The 20,514-nt window shown below is 39.2% G+C and overlaps 2 protein-coding genes across 3 annotated transcripts in view; one reads left to right on the top strand and one right to left on the bottom strand.

Annotated features, from left to right (window-relative positions):
• The window catches only part of EVC (EvC ciliary complex subunit 1), a 51,673-nt gene extending 41,747 nt beyond the window's left edge, over positions 1-9,926 (bottom strand). The window contains exons 1-5 of the mRNA XM_042870814.1: positions 9,753-9,926; positions 6,595-6,705; positions 3,799-3,882; positions 3,029-3,261; positions 2,031-2,115 (exon numbers count right to left, since the gene is read on the bottom strand). Of these exons, the coding sequence (XP_042726748.1) occupies positions 2,031-2,115; positions 3,029-3,261; positions 3,799-3,882; positions 6,595-6,705; positions 9,753-9,926 (687 nt within the window). The remainder of the gene's footprint in view (positions 1-2,030; positions 2,116-3,028; positions 3,262-3,798; positions 3,883-6,594; positions 6,706-9,752) is intronic.
• Positions 9,927-10,021: 95 nt separating this feature from the next.
• Positions 10,022-20,514, top strand: part of EVC2 (EvC ciliary complex subunit 2) — a 63,681-nt gene continuing 53,188 nt past the window's right edge. The window contains exons 1-3 of one of the 2 annotated variants that reach the window (XM_042871947.1): positions 10,022-10,255; positions 13,105-13,159; positions 19,912-20,072. In XM_042871947.1, coding sequence (XP_042727881.1) covers positions 10,022-10,255; positions 13,105-13,159; positions 19,912-20,072 — 450 coding nt within the window. Of the gene's footprint in view, positions 10,256-13,104; positions 13,160-19,911; positions 20,073-20,514 lie in introns of those variants that run through there. The other variant, XM_042871948.1, reaches the window with a different exon arrangement.

Here is a 20,514-nt window from a genome sequence, read left to right as displayed (position 1 = left end):
ATAAAACCAACAATTTATCACAAAGTCTGTATTAAAATTAATCAGTAAAAACTACATTGAAGCATAAGCAAAACAGTAGAGACATCATCAGCAATTCCCCAGAATTCCCATTATGGAAAATTTGTCTTCAGAATATCGGATGATGGATTTACATTCAAATGAGGGCAAGGACACGCTTGAAACTACCCTTTATTGGAAAGTACCTAGACCACTTAAAAACAGAAAGATCTAAGCTAAAGGATATTAGCATATTCATTATAATGATTTCAATTGTATTATGCCACATTTTTATATGAAACCTCATATATAACTCAAAATAACCATCTCAAATTCTAACTACCTTTTTTTACAAAAAATACAACTATGTTCTAGTTCTGTTTCCTAAGTTTGAAATACTACTTGCTTCAAATGGACATTTTGAACCCTGGATAATTTGAATAATCAAATGCCTTGTCTCTTTCAAAATGTTATTTTTAGAGACAATTCAAGAAGACAATTCAATCTTTGTCTTCATCTTGAAAGATGTTACATAAGTGCTAAAAAACAGATGATGAAGTTGCTTGTTTTTAAACATTTATATGCTTTATGTTTCTAAATTAAATATTATAAACAGCAAAATCTGGAAAATATTATTGCCCAGCAGAAAATAATTAAATGACCACGTTTTGGATCTCACTTGCCAATGTTTTAGACATAGTTTTGTGAAGTTTTGAACACAAAACACCAACACATCACATACTGTTTAAAAAAAACAAAACACACACACACAAAAAAAAAAAACAAAAAAACAAAACAATAAAAGGCATGGGGAAAGAAAAGATTCAAGAAAACACTTAAGAAGAGTTGTTTTCCTAGACTGACTCTAAAATCAACTTTGAGTGAGAGAAACAAGTGGAAAATGAAGGAATTATTCCCTGTAATCATAGCATTTTTTTTTTTTTTCCTCCCTGGTTCCCTGCTAGCAAAAATACAGAGCTATTAAAAGCTCCAGGTAAAAGTCAAAGTCACCACCCTCTTGAGGTCATTTCTCATGGGCCACAAAGTCAGTCAAATTTTCCCAGTGTTTCTGTAGCTACATCACCATGTTGTTAGTTTACCTTCTTTTACAAATTTATGACTAACTTTAAGATCAAGTTTAACATTTCGTGGCTAAACTAAACTTCAGTCTGGAAGCTAATCTCAAGTTCCCTTTCTCATCTGCTTACAGGGGAATCAAATCCATCCAGAGAGAAATTGCTAGGGAGGAACTTGCCCAGAAAAATCTCGCTCCTTGAAATATTCCTAGTGCATTTACCAAATTGTATCACAAATGACAAGTCTATTCAAACTTAAGAGATTGGGAAGGAAGGTGAGAAGAAAGCTATCCAATTTATGTCCAGATTTACATTACCTCTGCTAAAACTCAGTAATGGAAATGATTCCATACTTGATCTCAACCATGCACTGTTAAATAATTGTCTGAACCAGGTATTCAGTGGCTTTGTGTAAATTTCTTTTTTTTTTTTTTTTTTTTTGGCTTGTCAGCTTTGAATGCTGTGCCTTGATAGAGGTAGTCATCTTTGGTTGAAATGGGTGTCTTAATTCCTTTGTCCTACAAAATCAGGATGTTCTACTTAGCACAAAAGTACTCACTCGGCTGAACTGAATTTTCAGTTTTATTCAAATAGCTTACAGTCCCTGGAGTTGCAATGCCCAAGAATTTCCTTAAAACATTATCTTATCTATTAAACATACATTTTTTTCTCTTCTTATAAACTCCAACTGCTATGTTTTATTCCCTGGAGTAAGATTTAAAATTGTTATGTTATTCAGTATGACTTCTGTATTTCACAGCCCAATAGATTTCATTGTATTTTATTCTTTTTGTGAAGATAATATACATGCAGAACAGAGAGAAAAAAAATAAAAAGAATACTGCAAAGGTATAATTCTGCTACACTACTCATCTAGTTCATGTTGATTATTTCCTAATCTAATATTCAGTTAATGGCTTCAAATCCAGTAACTCTAAATGAGACATGAGTACCTACCACATGTTCTTCTTTTCTAAGCTCAGTATCAAGAAGCATGAGATCTTTTAAGAGAAGACTGCAAAGGCAGAGCTTAACATCGAAACTAAAAGAAAGATGAAAAGAAGTTTTAAAACCAATCTAAACAGAGGTCACACAAAAAAGCAGCATTGTACAACAGTTTCATTTAATCACTAAATTCTCCATTGCCCCTAGAAAAGGAGTAAGATCATTTCTACAGTGCCTCGTAACGCAGATAAAAAGAAGTAAGCAAATCAAAATAGTCCTTATCAAAAGGCATGGTAAATATGGGGATGAATGGCTACAAGAAAGGGGGAAAAAAGCTTCTAATTAAAACTGTTAAAATGTGTGGATATTTAGAAAATATTTTTCATTGTATCTTCCTCAAACCTCACAGTGACATACACCTAATTTTCTTTATTTTTGCAAATGAGAATACAGACATTTTTTCATTTAGGAATACCTCACTTGCATGGTGTAGCTAAAAGAAAAAGAGCTGATAGTCCATTTGGATTAGCTCTACTTGCTAATCCCTTGTGCATCTGATAAATGTACAGTTTTCCTTGAACATAACGTGAACTGTTCCCATTAAATCAAGGAGAATGACCACTGTCGTCTGCTGTTCTCAAGATACCAGCTGTATTACTTGATGATGTGCAGTGCAGAAGGCTCCATTAGCTTAGAAATAGTCTACTGCATGAGTGAAGAGTATACAAGGCAAAAGGGGTCTCCTTATATTAATGGTGATAATACCTTTCACGAGAAGAGAAGTTCTGATTCCCAGAATTTCATAAACAAGAAAGTGACTTTCAGGGTATGAAGCATTTTTCTAGTCTCTCAAACCACCATTTTTAGGGTTATAAGCCTATAACTCTGTCCTGTGGTGAATGTATGCATTCAAGCCCAGTCTTTCATTTATGCCAGACCTTTAATGGTTGTTTTGAAAATTGCCAGAGCATACCAAGAAACAATCAGACAAGGGCTGGTTTACTGCTTACCTCTCACATGTGAGCACTTCAGGGAAGCAGGTTACCTTGAAGAAGGCTCGATCCTGAAATCTGTCATCACTTGTTGTTGAATGTATTGTTGTGGAGGAACTACAGTCCTCTTTGTCTCCCTGGCTAAGGGATTCCAGGCTGCCTGACGTAGATGCTTCCGTTACCTGATTAGGCAAAACTGCCTGCTTCGGATTCTCATGCAAAGATGGATTGGATGAGCCATCTGCCAAAGGCTACAGTCAAAAAAAAATTTTACAAGGTTAATTAATACAATTCAATCTTGAGATAAACATCTCATTAATTTGCAGCATTTGCTTCCAAGCAAAAAATTAAACAACATACACAGCAAAAGTGTTTCCATGTAAATTAATGTTTATTATCCCAACAGGTTTCTGCATTGCCTGGAAAAGTACTCATCTGATGAGGTTATCTGCTCTGAGTCATTTTTTTTTTTTTTACTGAAGTGCAGATCTTTGTGTGCTTTTTTCTTACATCTCCTTGGGCAGATATAACCTCCATTAATGTTAATGGGAAGAAAAGGTTGCATGACTGCAGTGAAAATTGACTGGACACAATGTAAAAGCACTGCAAGTTTCAGAGGGAGATGAAAGCAGCTGATGCCTTACAAAACAATTCCTGAGTCAATGGCCTATAAACAAACAAAGATCCCTTTGAAACAGATTTGGCATTAAATTTTCTTACAGTACTTGACTGCAATTTACTTTGACTTAGAACTACTGCCATTAATATTTACAAGTCTAAAACCGTACCCTAAATTTCTGATTGATGGGATAGATGACTTTTGCCTTCAACGCAAATGCTGTAACGTTACTGTTCAGAGGAGACTCATTTTCCTGTGTGCAAAAGAAGATAAAACAATTAAGATTAGAGAATAACAGTGGACCTGACAGTTGTTCACTGTAAATATTCCATGCCCCCTTTTGATTATATAACTTAGACATTCCAATTGATAACTGTTTATTGACTATTTCAACTTAGGTGTGAAAATTCTTCTCCTAGTACTCATTCAGGCCAAGGTATGAAACCCAGAGAAGAAAACTGCCATCACCACTGCTCCAAAATATTTTATGCCCGTAAGGGAAAATGGGCAATAGTTGGTATTCACAAGATATTTTCATTTCCCTTCTTTGCTCTTTTAGCAGTATCTACAGATTTTGCATAACAGACTGAAATAATCTTGATAATAGAAAATACTGAGGGATAAGCTCCACACATCATGGATGTAAATTCTGTCTTCCAATTTAAATAAAGAAACAATAGATCAACAGATTAAATAAAACTAGTCTTTTTTTTTTTCAGAAAGAACTTTTGTAGTGCAATCCTTTGCCTTTAATCTAGAGGAAAATAGCAATGTTCTTCCAGGGAACTTTTTATAGAAAATGTGTTCTTTTCATAATACCTGCTATCTCATGTTGCTTGACTTTCTGCTCCTCCTCTTTCTTATCCACTGCCCAGAACAATGGGATAATCAGCTCTGTTTCGTGATATTATGCAAGTCCAATTAAAAGGTCAGATTTATGCAACAGACAAAATAGTTAGGAGATTTCCTGTTCTAGCCATTTTAGTGTTGGGGATTTTTGTTGGTTTTTATTTTTCATATGAAATTAAAGAATCTGACTTGTTAAAACAATTTTCCTTACATAGATTTTTTTAGAACATATCAAAGCATTACTAAAATCCAAAAATAGAGATAAGAAGAGAGGAGTAAACTACGCCATTTGTTAGACTCTTATCACTGCACCTTTTTATCTCCATTTCATTTATTTGCAGAAGGCATTTTTGGATTTACCGATAGAGTAAAAAGCAAGGGGCTCAGTATGTAAAACATTTTCTCATGCTGAGTAGCCCCAGTGCTATAGCATACATTCAGGAATAGAAGCTGACAGATTCATTGCTCTGAAATGGCTGGAGGCAACGCAGCTTCAGTCCACAGCCATAAAGCTGTATCACAGTGTGCTGGAGCTAATGCATTCTGCTTCTCAGCAGGCATGAGTAATATAGAATTATTATTAATACGGTAATTATGGTATTATTGCAGCGTGGAAGGTCTCAGAATGAAAATATCTGTTTTTCTGAAGGCTTTAACCTCACTAAAAACATTTCGCCATCTAAGCTTCTCCCTGAACTGTCAATTTGATAGTAGTAAAAGCCAAAGCCTCAGGGAATTGGAACAATCAAATAGAAAAAACATATATAACTTAGAAGTTTGGCAAATAAATGGCAGAAAGCCCTTTCAAATAACAAGGCTACTTCTTAACGTGTCACAGATGAGCAGCCTTGCCTGGGATATACACATAGTTATGAAGGATCACCTTTTAAAGGCTGTGATGCATTTTCAAAAAGAATGATAATATGCATAATTTTATACCACTGACAAGTTCTCTCACAGGATTTGCACTCCAAAAGAGAATCTAATCAATCCTCAATTGTTATGCTGTGCTTTAACTCACAAAAAATGACCAACAATGGTTTGCAACAGTTTTTTGATCACAAAACTGAAATGAAGAGCAATTGTCTGCCAGAATTTAAACCAAGGCTAAAATGTTTACAATAATGTTTTTTCTTTGTCCTGGAACCATTCCTCACTGAAAGCTAAGCACCAGGCTCGCTGGCTTTAACTGACACTCTCTGCATGTATTTAATTTATGTATAATAGTGTTATCTGAACTGCACATTTGTTAAATATTGCTATCCACAACTTTTAACTTAAAAAGTGCAGTCAAATCAGCATTGGGTGAAAAGCAAACAGCTACAACATCGGAATCATTCTCATGTTTACTTTGAGATTACCACAAACAAAAGTGAGTGATTAGAAGTTCTCACTGAGGGTTCATTTAATTTATACCTTCTCCCACTCTCTTTCCAAATTACTTTTCTATTTGTCCATGAATCCCAGGGTACCACAGTGCTGTTCAACTACTTGTGGTCATTTGACTTCTGCACTGTGTCTTCAACTGATGGGAGAGTTCCCTATATGAGAAAGACATTGAAGATACTGTTTTTTAATGTACTCAGTTTGGTTTATTTATTCTATTTCCTTCCACTGATCTACGCAATCCAACTCAGGTCTATATCCATACATTAAGGAGGCACTAGAAAAAATTGCTTGTTCCAGATGAGACCTGATGAGGAAACTTTATCACTGTCAAATTTTCTGTAATAAGACTTCTCAAGGAAAAAAATCCATTATGAACCATTAGGACTGATTTCAGTACTTAAGTACTTCTTCCTTTTTCAGTAGTGCGAACATTTTCCACCAGGCAAAACTAAGGAAGCCAGTGACCAAAGAGATCTCAGTATCTTGATGGAAATGTACAAGGACAGTTGCCCAAATTAAATGGAATTCACAAGGGAAATGAATGCCTGAAATGACTGCTTTCATAAGAAGCTATCACCACTCATTCTCCTTCCCACAATTTCTTTGAATGCTTTTTAAGGGCTCAATTGCAAGTCCACTACAATCAAGACCGTCTGGACATGGCCCTTAATGTGCTGATTAATATGTTCAGCAAAATGGACATACACTCCAAAGAACCCAGCTTTACCTCCAAAACCATCTCCTCCTTTGATTTATAGGGTTCTGCTTCACTTTTGGTGAGAGGATTCTCTTTTCCATTGCAGTTGAAACTTTCCAGAAGTCTCTGGGAATCATCTTTCTGAAATTCCGAGATAAAACAGATAAAATATAACTCTGAGATCACACGGAATCATCCGAGGATATTCAGGCTACTCTCAAAGACTATTCATGTCTCCATTCTGAAAATGATTCCAGTATCAGCTGGAAATTATAATTTCGGAAAAATACAAACTAAAAACAAACAATAATTTTATATACGCAGGATGCATTCTTTTAAACTACTGAACATTATGAATTTGATTTTTCATTGTAGAAGTAAAACTTTAACCCAAAAAGATAATGTAAACGTGTCAAATTAATCCATCTCAACACTATACTACTATGGTGACAAGCTCACAGTCTTTGTTCAAATTCTTAGTTAAAAAAAGTTAATTAAAATAGTTTGCAATTGCTTGCAATGAGTAGAATGTACAGTATTTTTTGCATTACCTGTCATGAGAAATACCTCCTAAATGAAGTTTTATGTCCAAGAAAGTTCCTGTTGAATGAATAACCATCATAAAGCATTCGCCATCTTCCTTCTCGAAAAGCAACACATATAATTGGTCTTCTCTTTCTTAACAAACACATCCTCTGGTCTGGATGCAGACTACAAAGGCATGAAGTGCTCTGCTGCACACATGCTTCCCTGCAAACTAGCATAGACTAAAGTAATAATGAGGTCAATCAGTGCATCCAAAAATAGCACTGCAAGGAATTTCCAGTGAAGGAGAAGATGGCAGCCACCCTACCCTGACTACTTCTTTCTTTTACTTTTCAGCTTTTTATTCCACTGATTGCTTTTTCATGTAGTCTAATGATATGGCTTTCGCCACTATGCATGTAGCTCTAATGGGAAATTTCTCCTTGAATTATTTGGTCAGTTGGTGTATAAAGTAGTCAGTTTTCTCAGTATATACAGAACTGCTTAGGGTTTGAATAGATTTAATTCCTTATGACTTGCCTCTATCACCTTTCTGGAACACAGATGCTCAGGAATACAGATCATGTTCTTGGGTTAGTCTCCAAGATATGGTGAACTGAAGACACTGTTTCCCAAGAACCTACTATATCACACAAGAACAGCTACAAGTTCACTTCAGCAATCTTAGCACTATTTGTCCCAAACCATTCATAAAACTTTGTCTAAGTGACTGGGAGCTGTGGAATTAGCCAAGCTGGATTCACTGCTGTATATCTTATCACTGCCATTCCAAACTAAGAATTTGCTTTCCTCAACTTAATTCTTTAACTACTCACTCTCACCCACTATTCATTTCCACTCCTTTATATACCCATTGTGTAACTGGAACAGTATTTGCAATTTTCCAGGATTCATTTCTTTTCTGCCAACACTTCTAATCTCATCTCCTTCCTCTTTATTTCTGCCCTCTTTTGCACATTTGCAACTCCTCCCAAACAGTATCTACAAAAACAACGGAAGTGATACTGACCTTCCCTTTTGTGTCATTAAGAAGCTGAATAAAACTAAGTTTAACTGTAATTACTGTAATACTGCATTAAACTAATCTAATATCATGAGACAAACTCCAATCCAAAGAGCCTCTAGTAATGATGTTTAGTATAATAGGAGAGTTTAATCGATAGAAATGCATACTAGAGAAGTTCACCACAGCGTCTGAAGCTATCATTGAAAAAGTTCTATAAAACTTTCCTTGTATGCACAGATCCTCAGATCAATAAGGCACTGCATACATTCAAGTATCACATAAAGAAGTGATTAACTGGGGTTGTGTGACAAACACTGGTAGCTTACTGCGGTTCTCCAGGCACTGTTCCTTCTGCAAGCTTAACTCACGTGCTTGGGATATGCTATCCCTGCTTTTATTCTGGATACAGAAGGCTGTAAAATTATAATTATACAGAAGCTCCAGTATAGTAGTTCCTTTATTATAGTAGTAACAATAACACAGGAAGAATGCTACCAAATTAAAGCAACTATATAGTAAGAATACTGCATCCAGGAGGCTGTACCACAGCATAGCTGAGGCAGACAGTGCGTGAAAGTGAATGGTATAGTCTAAGGTTGCCCTGTTTGTTTTTTGGAAATCAGACCCCAGGGCACAATCTGACTGCCCTGCAGTGTGCTCTGTATGTGGCAGCTTTCAGAAATAAACAACTTTTTTACAGCAACAGCATTGATTTTAATAGCATTTAAGCACCTCAATGCATTTGAAGACCTGGGCCAGAAAGAACTGATAGCTTCTATTCCCTATTGACGTAAGTGACAAAAAGGATAAAATTGTACAAGGCTATGTTTGAGTTGGTAGTGATGGTACAATAAAGATACCATCTATTAAGACAGGAAACATGAGAAACTGAATCAGAGAAGCTTGCACTCGCGCCGGTTGCATTGATCCACTATTTGAAGCGAACCCATTGTTAGGGTAAAGTATGGCTTCAAACAGAGCTTCAAATCTTCCACTTAAAAGCAGTCGGGAGGATTCAGTGGTGCTCAGCCCAAGCAGACAGATCCATGCAGCAGAGCAGGTACGGCTGGAAAACGTGCAGACATGAAACAAGGACAAGCAGACACCTCACACACGCACTTTGGTGCGGATTTACTGCTGTGAGGGAACATTAACACTTCTGTGCTCTACATTTTCCTTCTTTGGACTGTTCCTCCTGTTGTAGGGTGGAAATGCGTGTTTGTTTCCAAGCACCTCACAAACACAGCTCACCTCCCCGTGACAGATAAAGCCGCGGGCAGCTAAAAACAAGTCCCAGGATATAGACCAGGGTTTGGAACACATCCACACCTAAAGCAGTGTCTTTTTGGAGCCGTTTATAACGATTTCTACATTAGCAAAGCACTCAAAATGCTTTGAGCAGGCGGGTGTCACGAATAACACGGCTCTCCAGCCACCACTGAGTTCACACAGTCAATCCGGGGTCACTCCGGCCTCGCATCCGGGCAACCCCAGCGCAGCGGAGATCTGCCTTCCTCACGCCGCTCGGCGCACGGCCCGGCCCAGCAGCGCCCCAGGGCCGCTCACAAAATCGCTTTCGCTACTCTATGTCCGCGCATTCCGGGCTGAGCCCGCTCCCCGCCCGGCGGCCCCGTACCTCTCTCCGCCGGCGCGGCCGCAGCAGCGCGCAGCGGCAGAGCAGGGCGGCGGCGACGGCCCCCAGCAGCAGCCCCAGCAGCACGGCGGGGGCCAGCAAGGCGGGCAGCACCCGCAGCGAGCGCGCCGAGAACTGCAGCCCCACCGCCCGCAGGCACTCCGGGACCGCCGCCATCGTGTTCGGCCCGACCCGGGCCGTTTCGGCCAAAGAGGAGGTCCCCGCCGCCCGTCCCCCCGCCCTTCTCCGTGGTGGGAGGAGACGGATGGCGGATGGATGCGAAGGCTGAGGCCCGGCCTGGATCGGGGCTGCGCTCGGAAGGGCTGCGCGGTGTTCCGCGGGCCGGCCGGGCGCCGCGCGGAGCTGGGCAGCTGCTGGCCGGGCTGCTCGTGGTACTGTTGCCCTCCGCGCCCGCTCAGCCCCTCGGGGCGGCAGCCCGACGTCCCGCGCGGGAACACGGGGTGCCGGGCCCGCCCCGGGGGCACTGCGGGAGAACGGCGGCTGGGGTAAGGAGGTGTGCCCGCTCCCGGGGCTGGCGGGGGGGTGCTCGCAGCAGGCCCCGCACAGACAGCTGCGGGCGGCGAGCTTCCGGGGCCCGATGTGCCGAGAGGTTTGGCACGGTGGAGTAAGGCGTTCATACGGTCATCCCCTCTGCCTCAAGCTAGGAAGGCTCAGGGGACCGTGTGCTGCTGGGGCTCTGTCACTGGGCGACCACCCGCCTTCCTGCTGTGATGAACACAGACTGCACTTGGAAGGCTCGCAGGCCCACCACTGCTGGCTTACATGCAGCCAGAACCCTGATAGTCACAAGGAGGCCCTGTGCTGGTCCCACGGGCAGGGATAGCTCCCAGGGATTGCATGGTAGGGCACTGCAAATCCCACACTGACACCAGCTGCGTTTATCTGTTCTTGAGTGGATGCATTTGATTTTTATATCGAATAACAGTGCTCTTGCCCACTGGTGTCAGCCTGCCATTAGGAATGCCATTAGTGGTTTAAGATAAGGCTTTAATTTTTTTCTCTCTAGGTAGTTGTTTAGCTGTCTGAAACTACACCTGTGTAGTTCTGTGTGGTGAATACTAGTGAATGTGTAGTGGGGGTTGGAGGGAGTCATAAACTGTTATCTACAGGCTGCCCTGGGAGGTGGTGGAGTACTGTTTGTGGGGGAGTTCAGGAAGAGGGTATATGTCACACTGTATGACATGGGCTACAGCAGTCACAGCATGGGTCAATGGCTGGACTAGATGATTTTCACGATTCTATGATTCTGCCTTGTCTTTTGGCTATAAAAACTTCATAGGCGGGAAACAGTAGTGCTTGAAAATGAAGAAAGCAAATCCAACACTTATTTTTCCACCAGAAAAAAAAAACAAAAAAACAAAAAAATGTAAAATGTAGGGGAATGCATGCTGGCAATTTGGCTGCATTCAGTTAATTGTGAAGCATCATGGTTGCACTGTCCCATTGGGTTGGTGCTGGGTCCAGCTTGCTGATGTGAAGCTCCTCATGGTGCCCTCTGGTATCATGGGAGTTTTCTGGAATTGACTGGAAGAAAAATGAATATTCAGATTCAGTTTTCTGGAGTAGAGTATTGAGGAGAGCAGAATAAGACAGAAAGAAAAACAAGGAGCAAGGAGTGTTGTGGTGTCATTCCTACTTGATGCAAATGGGCACAAAAATATTGTAGATTTTGTGCATGAACTGTTGTAAAACCACAGATGAATGAATGCCTGGAGTCTCTAGAAGTCCTGAGTCATTTCTACACTAATTGCCTAGGCAGCAGGCTTGGCTAATAAGCTGCCTTCACTGCACTCATTTATGCACGCTTAGACTGCTGTTTGTCTGCTTTTGTTACAGGCTTGTTTACAAAGAAACTGTTGACATTTAATGTTCACCCCATATATTGCAGAAGAATCATATTTAGGATTTGTATTTATGAACAGGATTTATGTTAACACTTAAGCCATTCTCCTACGTTCTTGTATTTCATCAGTGATGAAAATAGTGTCATTACAGTCATTTACTGCACTGGTACACATTTTGTCAGTGCACACAGACTGTTCTAGAAATATCTGGCAAAGATTAGTACTCTTTTAATGTTATTTCTACTGCTGTATATATGCATATATGGCAAATTCATGTGTGTATTCATATGCATAAATCATCACCAGGAAAAAAATCGTTTAAGATTTCTAATGGAGTTTTGTGTTGTTTTGGTGCTCGTGAGCAATCAAAATTCAGGGTCATCTAGATTGTTCAGCTAATGAGAAGAAATTAATGCTGGAGTGAGAGATGCAGTAATTTAGTTATGCAGGAGGACCTGTGCAACTGAGTGGTTGGAGATATGTAAATAGTGCCCAACAAAGAGCTCAGTGCCTGATGTGTCCCAGAGCTGCATCCCAGGGCTCAGAGAGCTGCATGTGCTTATTTTCTGCTTAAAAATGCTGGGATGTCTTGCACTTCCTGTAATGTTGAGGGAAGGTGCCCTATCTTAAGTGAGAATTGTTTTCACACAAGGTTAACAGATGCTGCAGCTGTAGCAGTAATCAAGATGATGAATTTCTCAAGCAGGTAAAGAGTAAAATTGCCCCTTACTTGCTCTACTGTAATAATGGTGTTGTTGTATGTCGGGACTAACACTGTTTGTACACAGTGCTTGGGAGCATACAGGAACAGCAAGTGCAGGTCACACTGGTGAACTTGGAAGATAGCTGCTAATCAGCTGGCTCTCATAACTGTATTTTCTCTCCCTGGGAACCATTTTTGTTGAACGAGAGCTTGTTTATGTGACTGCTCCATCATGTTCAAAACACTGGAAATTATAAAGTACTAGTTTCCTTTATTGAAGTTTTAGAGCTGTGATTTTTCTAACAATCTCCATGGTCTGGACACAGGCAGGAGTCTCATAAGCTACAGTTCTTAACCCGTGGTCTCTTTGGATCTGCTTAGGCTTGTTTATTCAATATGAACTGATTCCTGCTGCTCCTAGCAATGGGATTTGCCTGTGTCCTCGGTTCTACATTTTAAAAGAATTATTGTTTAAGAACAGACTCATACTTAATATCAAACACTTCTGCTCTACTGTTGTGCAGTCTCAGTCTCGTAATACCAAATACAAATAGAACCAGAGAACCAAGTGTGCATACTCTTATGACAGTGCAGCAGCACTCATACTGCTTATACTGCTTGACAAGTCAGTGTTGTATCTCTTGTGTGAGTTGATTTTGGAAACTCAAGGCTTGGTGGAATAGGATTCTAACTGTAAAGCATAAATTCTTCTTAAGAATTTAATTAATATTAAATGATTAAGAAAACAATTGTTTTTTATAATTGCTTTCTTCTGTTTTAACTTCAGGTTATTACAGATGATCCGTGGCTTCAAAAAGAGACAAAATGTCTGGGGATGACAGGTATGTAGCTGTTTTCTTGTCAGCCTGTGGGAATCTCAGCACTCCAAGGAGATGGGTGTGCAATTGGGCAGGGGACTGAGGTTGTTCCTAGTTTTTTACGTGCACTCTAAGTTGGGAGGAAGGGAAGAGAGAAGAAACGATGCAGTCTAGTTCTAAATCCATCAGGATTTTTACCAGAGATTCTGGCCCAACAAACCAAATCTGAGTGGTTCCCAGAGTACTGTTGTGCCTTACTCCATAATTCAGTTTGCTGGAGGAGCATGACCATCTGTACTTGTCTATAAATATGTGCTGTCAGCATTTCTGTCCTGACGTACAGCCCTACAGAGGTAGAAGCACTCATGGTGTCCTATTTCTGTACCTGTCAGTGGGACATCTTCATCCTGGACCATTGGGGAAATTTCTCTTGGAAATTAGGCTCCCCAAGCAGTTCATATAGAAAGGAGCCTCTATGAGATGACCTTCCTTCCTTGCCCCAGATCATTTTCAGGAGGAGTTCTCTTTCCCTTTTAGTGATAAGGATGTGTAGGAAGCACACCAATTCCCTGTGTTGCAGAAAAACCATGTTACTTGAATCTGGTCGACAGCTTGTTGCTTTTCAGAAGCTATCATTACCACTACATGTTTGCTAACACTTCCAGTAGCTTTGCTAACACTTTCAGTAGCTACTGAAACTATCTTTGAACTATCTTTATACTTGAAGGAATCACTTGCAGCTTAAAGGAGCTGCATCTGAAGATTGCTGCCACAGACACTTTGAGTAGATCTGAACAAATTTTGTAGTTTCTCTGAGTCTCTGGTCTTTATTTTCTTTATCAGAGATAATAAATAACATGCTGCTTCACAGAAGTGTTGTGGAGATAAGTTATTAAGGATTATTGCATTATGAAGGAGGTAATGTCTGTAACAGACCCTTCCTCCATGGCAGAGGATGCCATTCCCCAAAGGATGATTCCATAACATGCATTTGCCAAGAAATTACACACACTGAAGCAGTCATCTAGTGAGATGTCTCTAATTTCTTTGCCCAGTGCCGTGGCTAATTCAAAATGAGTTTATTAATTTAAATAAGAAAGCAAATAATTCAGATTTTCTCAGGTTTCCTGTTTGTTTTTCCTCCCCGCTGTATTTATATGATATAAGCTTTTCTGCTCACATCTTCCTTTCTTATGAGTTACAAATTAATAACATATAATCCACTGAGAAGGGAATTGCATGTGGTTTTATAGTTCAGAAGAACCTTATGGCACTAGACAAAGTGAAGTAATTGGAAGATTTTAATGACTTTTTGTGTGTGTGTATTATTTGCTGATTGTCTTCCATTCCCACTAAGTAGGTAATTACACATGTTAAAGGAAAGGCTGCTACAAGTGCTGGATCATATGCCTGATTTTATATCTGAGAATTGTCCCATACTAGTAAGAATATATTTTTAACACATTTAAAGCTAAGTTCTAAGAGGTTTGCTTGATCAAGATAGTAGAATGTTTATTTCTTACTGAAGAAGTTCTCAGTGAAAGCAGCGAGATTGGAACTTCTGCATAGAACATTTGCCACTGAAAATGGCAGCATATTGAATTGAAACTCTTTGTGGCAGCACACAGATTTCACAGTTCCTGGTTGAAGTTTTTTTCAAGTTTTTTCTGAGTAAGACTAGAAAAAGCAGACCCAAAATACCTCTGTGATAGGGGAGCACAATGGATTTGTAGAATTATGTTATAGCCTGGCTTAATTTAGCAAAACAAGCATGAAAAATAGATTTGTTTTGTCTGGTTGGTGCCTGTAATTTCTTTGACTTTGTAACAAGGAAAGCTAATGGCAGCATTCAAAACTGCAATACAGTAAATTACTACCTTTGCTTGTTCATTGTTGTGTGTAATTGAAAAGACTTTAAATTGGATCTGGTATCCTGGATGGTTTTTAGGACAAGGAATAATTGAGAACAGCAAAAAAAAATAATATAGTAAACAGGTATATTTAACTCTTTCCTTTCCCTACTGAAATAAAGCCAAGTAATTCAAAGCTTTACTGATAAATTCAGAGGAAAAGCAAATCGGACTGTGATTTGGGACTTGAAATATGCAACCTGTGAGAGCTAAGAATTAGAATGACTGTTTTTAAATGAATTAATTTTTAAAAGTGAACTTGACATTTCACAAACTTGTCACAGCCTTCACCGTCCTACATATAGTATCAGTTTAGGGTTTATTGTAAAGGTATGGGAGCCTTAAGGACATGCTGAAATCTTTGCTGGAAATCTATTACAAGACTATTTAATTTAATGTCATCCTATTTAATTGCTGTGCCTTTATCTTAACTGCTATCAAGTACTTACAAGGCACTGGAGGTTGTAGAAGTTGTACCTACCACGAATACTAATCTACACCCTTGGTGTGGTCAGGATGCAGCCTTTTTAGTCCCGTGGCTCAGGCTTGTAGTTCAGTATTGAAGGTCCCCACACTAACGTCGTAGCCAAGGACAATAGGCTGATCGCAAACAGAGGACAGTTTCTTTTCTTAGATAGCCATTCTTCCATCTCCAGCTCACGTGAACACAAACCTATCATCATGACAGACTTCACATGGTAGGGTAGGTGCATTTTGTACCACACTGGGTCCTCTGTGTTTGACAGAAAGCAGTTGTAATGAGAGGTGATGGTGGGAGACCTCTCCTCTCTATTTGTTTTGTATGTGCCTTGACTGTGGCTGCTAAAATTCCGAGAGCGTAAGGTCACCACCCAAAGCAGTAGTGCACAAAACAGATGAGTTGTCAAATGACTGTGCAGGGGGAATAGCAAAGGAAATTGAACTCGGTTGCTGCTTGTTCTGGTCTGATTATGCATTTGAGACTGTTACAATTACTTGGGCACGTTTCAAATTTTATTATTGAGGCTATGTGTGAGGGACTGAGTGAGTGCTGTAGGAACATGTGTTAAAATAGAATGCCAGTCTTCCAGCTGTTTCTGTTCAATTAATATTTATTTTCATGTTTTCATTTGGCAATTCAATACAAAGTCAAACTGCCAGCACTAGTAATTAACTAGGAATATGCAATTTTAGGCAGGGTTCTGGTATATAGGTTTGTATATTTGGTTATGTAGGATTAAATAATTGGAAAATATTTAAATAACATGCTGATGAAGTAAGTTCAAATATTTATCGACTTGATTATAGACTGTAAATATGTGGAATGTTTAACATACATCACTGAGGAAGAGAAAGAAAATTTCATCTTGGAGATTATTTTATTCTCTCCCATCTCAGAAGAAAGTAAAACTACTGCCTTTCTTTGATGAATGTTTCATTTGGTGTCTTTGGGGATGTTTGCAGTAAAGCCCCAGATGAAGCCTCATGCTCTGTGGTGATGCTCACTGGAGGATGTTTTGGCCTCAGGCTTGACATGTGGGGAGCTCCTGGCTGGGGGGTGCTGTGGCTGAGCAGCTTGGCAGCGTGTGGCTGGAACTGCTCTTCAGCTAGCAAAGTTTGTGTTTCAAAAAGGACTGACAATAGCTTCTGTTTAGAACCAATGGAAGTGAACACTGTGCAGCTCAAATAATGGCTTTTTTGAAAGCAGCCGGAAAAATGACAAAGATTAGAACTGTAAGAGAGTGGAAGGAATAGAGTACAGAGTTGGTGTAACAATTGAGATGCACCTCTGAAGAGGCACTGACAATCGTGTGCTCTCATTTTTGATCTGCAGGGTATCAAAAAGAAATCTCGATGCTTGTTAGTGAAAGGCCGCAGAAGTCAAGCAACAGTATTTTCTAACCTCAGACGAATCTACTTGTAAAAAAGCAATTTCAGAACAGAAATCTAGGATAGATTTGGAAACCTCAGAGCATCTTATGCCTGTAATATCCTTTCTGAGGTGTTCAGTATTTGGCTTTTCAAACAGTGTTCAGCTATCTACAATCCATGTAGGACCTCATCTGAGAAGAAGCAGTATGTGAATTGATAAATACAAATATGTTGTCATGAGGTTAAAGTATTCAATGAATTCTGTAGAAAAGCAGTTACATTCTTGCAGGTCAACTGGACTGAGTCACAGTTAAATATTTGTGGATCAAGAAAAGCATATTTTGTTTAACTGACATTTGACACTACAGAAAGTAATGAGATATAAAAGTGTTGCTTTACTGGCAAGGGAAACCAGGTTATTAGCAAACAGCCTGTGCTGTTAAACATAAAGAATGAGAAAAAAATGGACATGCATCACACTGATTGTATCTATTTGAGCAAAGCCTTCCCCTAAATACTAGGGAGATGCAAGTGAATTTGCAGAAGTATCCTTGTAATTGTCATCAACATCAAGACTGCTTGATGTAACATGAAGAACCTGCCAAATCCCTGGCCTTTCATTACCAGTGATGGAGAAGCCAAATAACATCTCTGGAGCCTTATGCTGGGTGCTGTCCACGTTGCTGAGGATGTAAGTGATTACAAAGCACAACTTGAAAGCAGTCATCTGTGTAATTAATAATCCAGATCTCTATTTGGAGGCAAAGAAAATGATCCATTGATTAAATCTGTTATTATGGACTTGGTACCATCCAGAGGGAAGTATCAGAGTTCTCTGTCACATGAAAAGGGCAGTTGTAGTTGGATATGCTGATGGAGAGCTCTCATGGTATAGGGCACAAAGAACAAAAGGTATTTAATGAATCAGTTACTCCTCTTCTTGTCTGACTGCCTTCATCCAAGATGCAGAAGGAAGTTATGTGCTAGAAAAGAAACACTATAGGGGCAATAGTTGCTCAGCAAAGCCCATACATATTTGCATGTTGACTTCTGAATCTTGTAAAGCTCTAAGAAGAAACTCCATATCTTCAATTAGGACTTCTTTTTCTATAAGGGAAAATGCTTCTCCTGTAGTCTGTCAAGAACACGAAAGTTGGTGCTCCACCTCCGTAGGTGTGAGGTGGCAATTGCATCAACATCTAAAAGGCACAGCAAGTATGAAAAGAATCCTTTCAGTGTTTCAATATATATAAGAAGAGGCATGATTCTGTTGTCAGAACATAGACTTGGATCTGTTGTAGGCAAGATATAATATGCTGCTTGATCTTTTGGGGAATGCTGTGGCCAGGTGGGACCAGGCTGGCAGCCAGCACGTCAGTTCAGCACTGGCAGCATTCCAGGTGATTTGGGCTGTTGCTTCATCTTGAAACTGAAATGCAGCATGCATGAATGCCCTGAAAAATACCAGCCCAAAAAGTATGCAGACATTTGGTATTATAACTAAGTGTTGCTGTTCTCCTAACCAAATTTTTCTTACTATTTTTATGGTCCCTAAATTGGTCTGCGTCTGTTGCACTGTGAACAGTTTAAGTATGCAAGTGAAATTTAGGGAAATGAATTAAAACTAGCTGTAAAATCTAAACAAGTAATTTTTCCTGGCCTGTATAAGCACAGTTTTATCCAGTATAAACCACTCTCACAAATAAAAAAAAAACATAAAAAAAGCATGAAGCTCCCTAAGGTGCAGCTGTCCATCTGGGTTCTGTAAGCAGCAGGAATGAATCTCGTTCCTTATATTAACAAAAGCCTTTTCAGTGATCTGTGTGCATTCATAGACACATAATAAGACCTTCATCTGAACATCGAGTTATAATTGTGCTGTGAACTCCTTTTCTATTTACAGCTGATATTATTTCTCTGTACTGGTTTTACAACGCAAAACTGTCTTTTGTAAAACAGGAGGCTTCTCGTAATTGTGAGGTTGTCAGTATGTTCCGTATTTTCAGTATGTTCAGCTTTTTATATTTCATTAACATTTAATAGTTGAAAAAAATAAAAATTTACAAAAACAGTCATTTGCCAAAAAGCCTTTGCTCTTCAGTGAGAGCTTTTGTTCCCATGCGTATGTATTGCTAATGATTAAAACACAGGGTTTAGAAATAGGTAATAAGTGAAAACTGTTATGCAGAGAGTGACAAAATGTATCTTTCAACATAGAAAGCCAACTATCATTTTGAAATTTTCGTTTCCATTTTTTTGCCATTCAACAGCTTTATTTTTTATAGCTAGGAGATTGCTGAATTTTAGTATAATCTCCTATTGTCATGTGTGCATTTCTTAGATGAAACTAATTATCACGTAATTTTAAAGCTCTTGTAATTTCATGTAGTATCATGGCATAAACTTTACTAAAAATGTGAGAGTTGGTGAATAGGATAGAACTGATATTTGTAGTTACTAAATTGAAATGTTTGATTCAGTAGTACTCCAAATCAGCTGAAAAGTAATTGACAGCTGTAGTCAACCAAGAAGTATCTTTGTTCTGAATATGTGCTGAAAAATGTAATGGTTAATTGGCAGACTGTTGCAGAAGCACGCCGCTCTTAATAGTGAGGCCACTCACATTGTAGAGTGCTTCAATTATTTATGCTTTGAAAAGATTCTTTGTGTTGAAAATATTAATAGTTGATTTATTGCTGAAACTTTTTAATTCATGCGTTAGGTGATTTAATGTGGAGTATATGTGAGCTCCCTTGGTAGGATACAGTTCTAATTCTTGCTGGCTTTTCTTGGGCAAGTGCCGTCTCTGTTTCCTACCTACCCCCAATCTCTGTTTTCCTACCTACCCTCCATTGCCTGTTTAGATTTTAAGTGCTCTAGGGTAACGTGTGCTGGTCCCCATGTGTGTGCAGAGTGTGGGGTACCACGATCCCATCCCAGGCATGACATGCACCAAAGCAGCTGCTGCACAAGAGCCGCCTTTAATTCTAATACAGAGTCTTGCCCTGGTTTCAGCACTGCAGTTGCCTCTGATGGTTCAAGCAAATGAAGTCCCTGATCTGATCTTGACTTCTGCAGCCTTGGATGATCAGTGGAGCCATTCGATATTTGCTCTGATACCCTCATGGACAAGGAAGATTTTGTTCAAACGAGATTCTTCTGTTAACCACCAGCTGGTCAGTAAAAAGATGGCTTGCTGATTCCAGTGTTTATAAGCATCACAGCAATTATATCAAAAGTGGGTGTTGGTGGAAAATTGCTATTCAGTTAGTGCATTTTTAATTATGTCCTAGGTGATTATATTCAGTTTAGATGGCTTCAGCAATACCAAATGGTTGGGAGACTTCTAAATAATTATTGTAGCAGATACAGCTATGTGATTGCTTTTTAAATTCTGGCACATAGTAATGAATTGCATCTGTATAGACTGCTGAACTTTATACACAGCATATTTTTGTTAGGGAAGCTTGATAGCCAGGAGATGAGTATGTCAGTTAATACACTGGTAGTTAAGAGTGGGAGTCTATACAAATATATACATATTTTTTTCTAATTTCCTTATTTACACTATTTAACTTGTGCTGCAGTTTGTGAATTGTTTCTTTTATTATGTCATCT

The sequence above is a fragment of the Lagopus leucura genome, unplaced genomic scaffold (assembly GCF_019238085.1).
Source record: "Lagopus leucura isolate 7727_CA_CO unplaced genomic scaffold, USGS_WTPT01 Super-Scaffold_100004, whole genome shotgun sequence".
In the NCBI taxonomy this organism is placed as follows: Eukaryota; Metazoa; Chordata; class Aves; order Galliformes; family Phasianidae; genus Lagopus; species Lagopus leucura.
The sequence above is the reverse complement of the archived record's forward strand: the minus strand, read 5'-3'. Positions and strand labels throughout refer to the sequence as shown.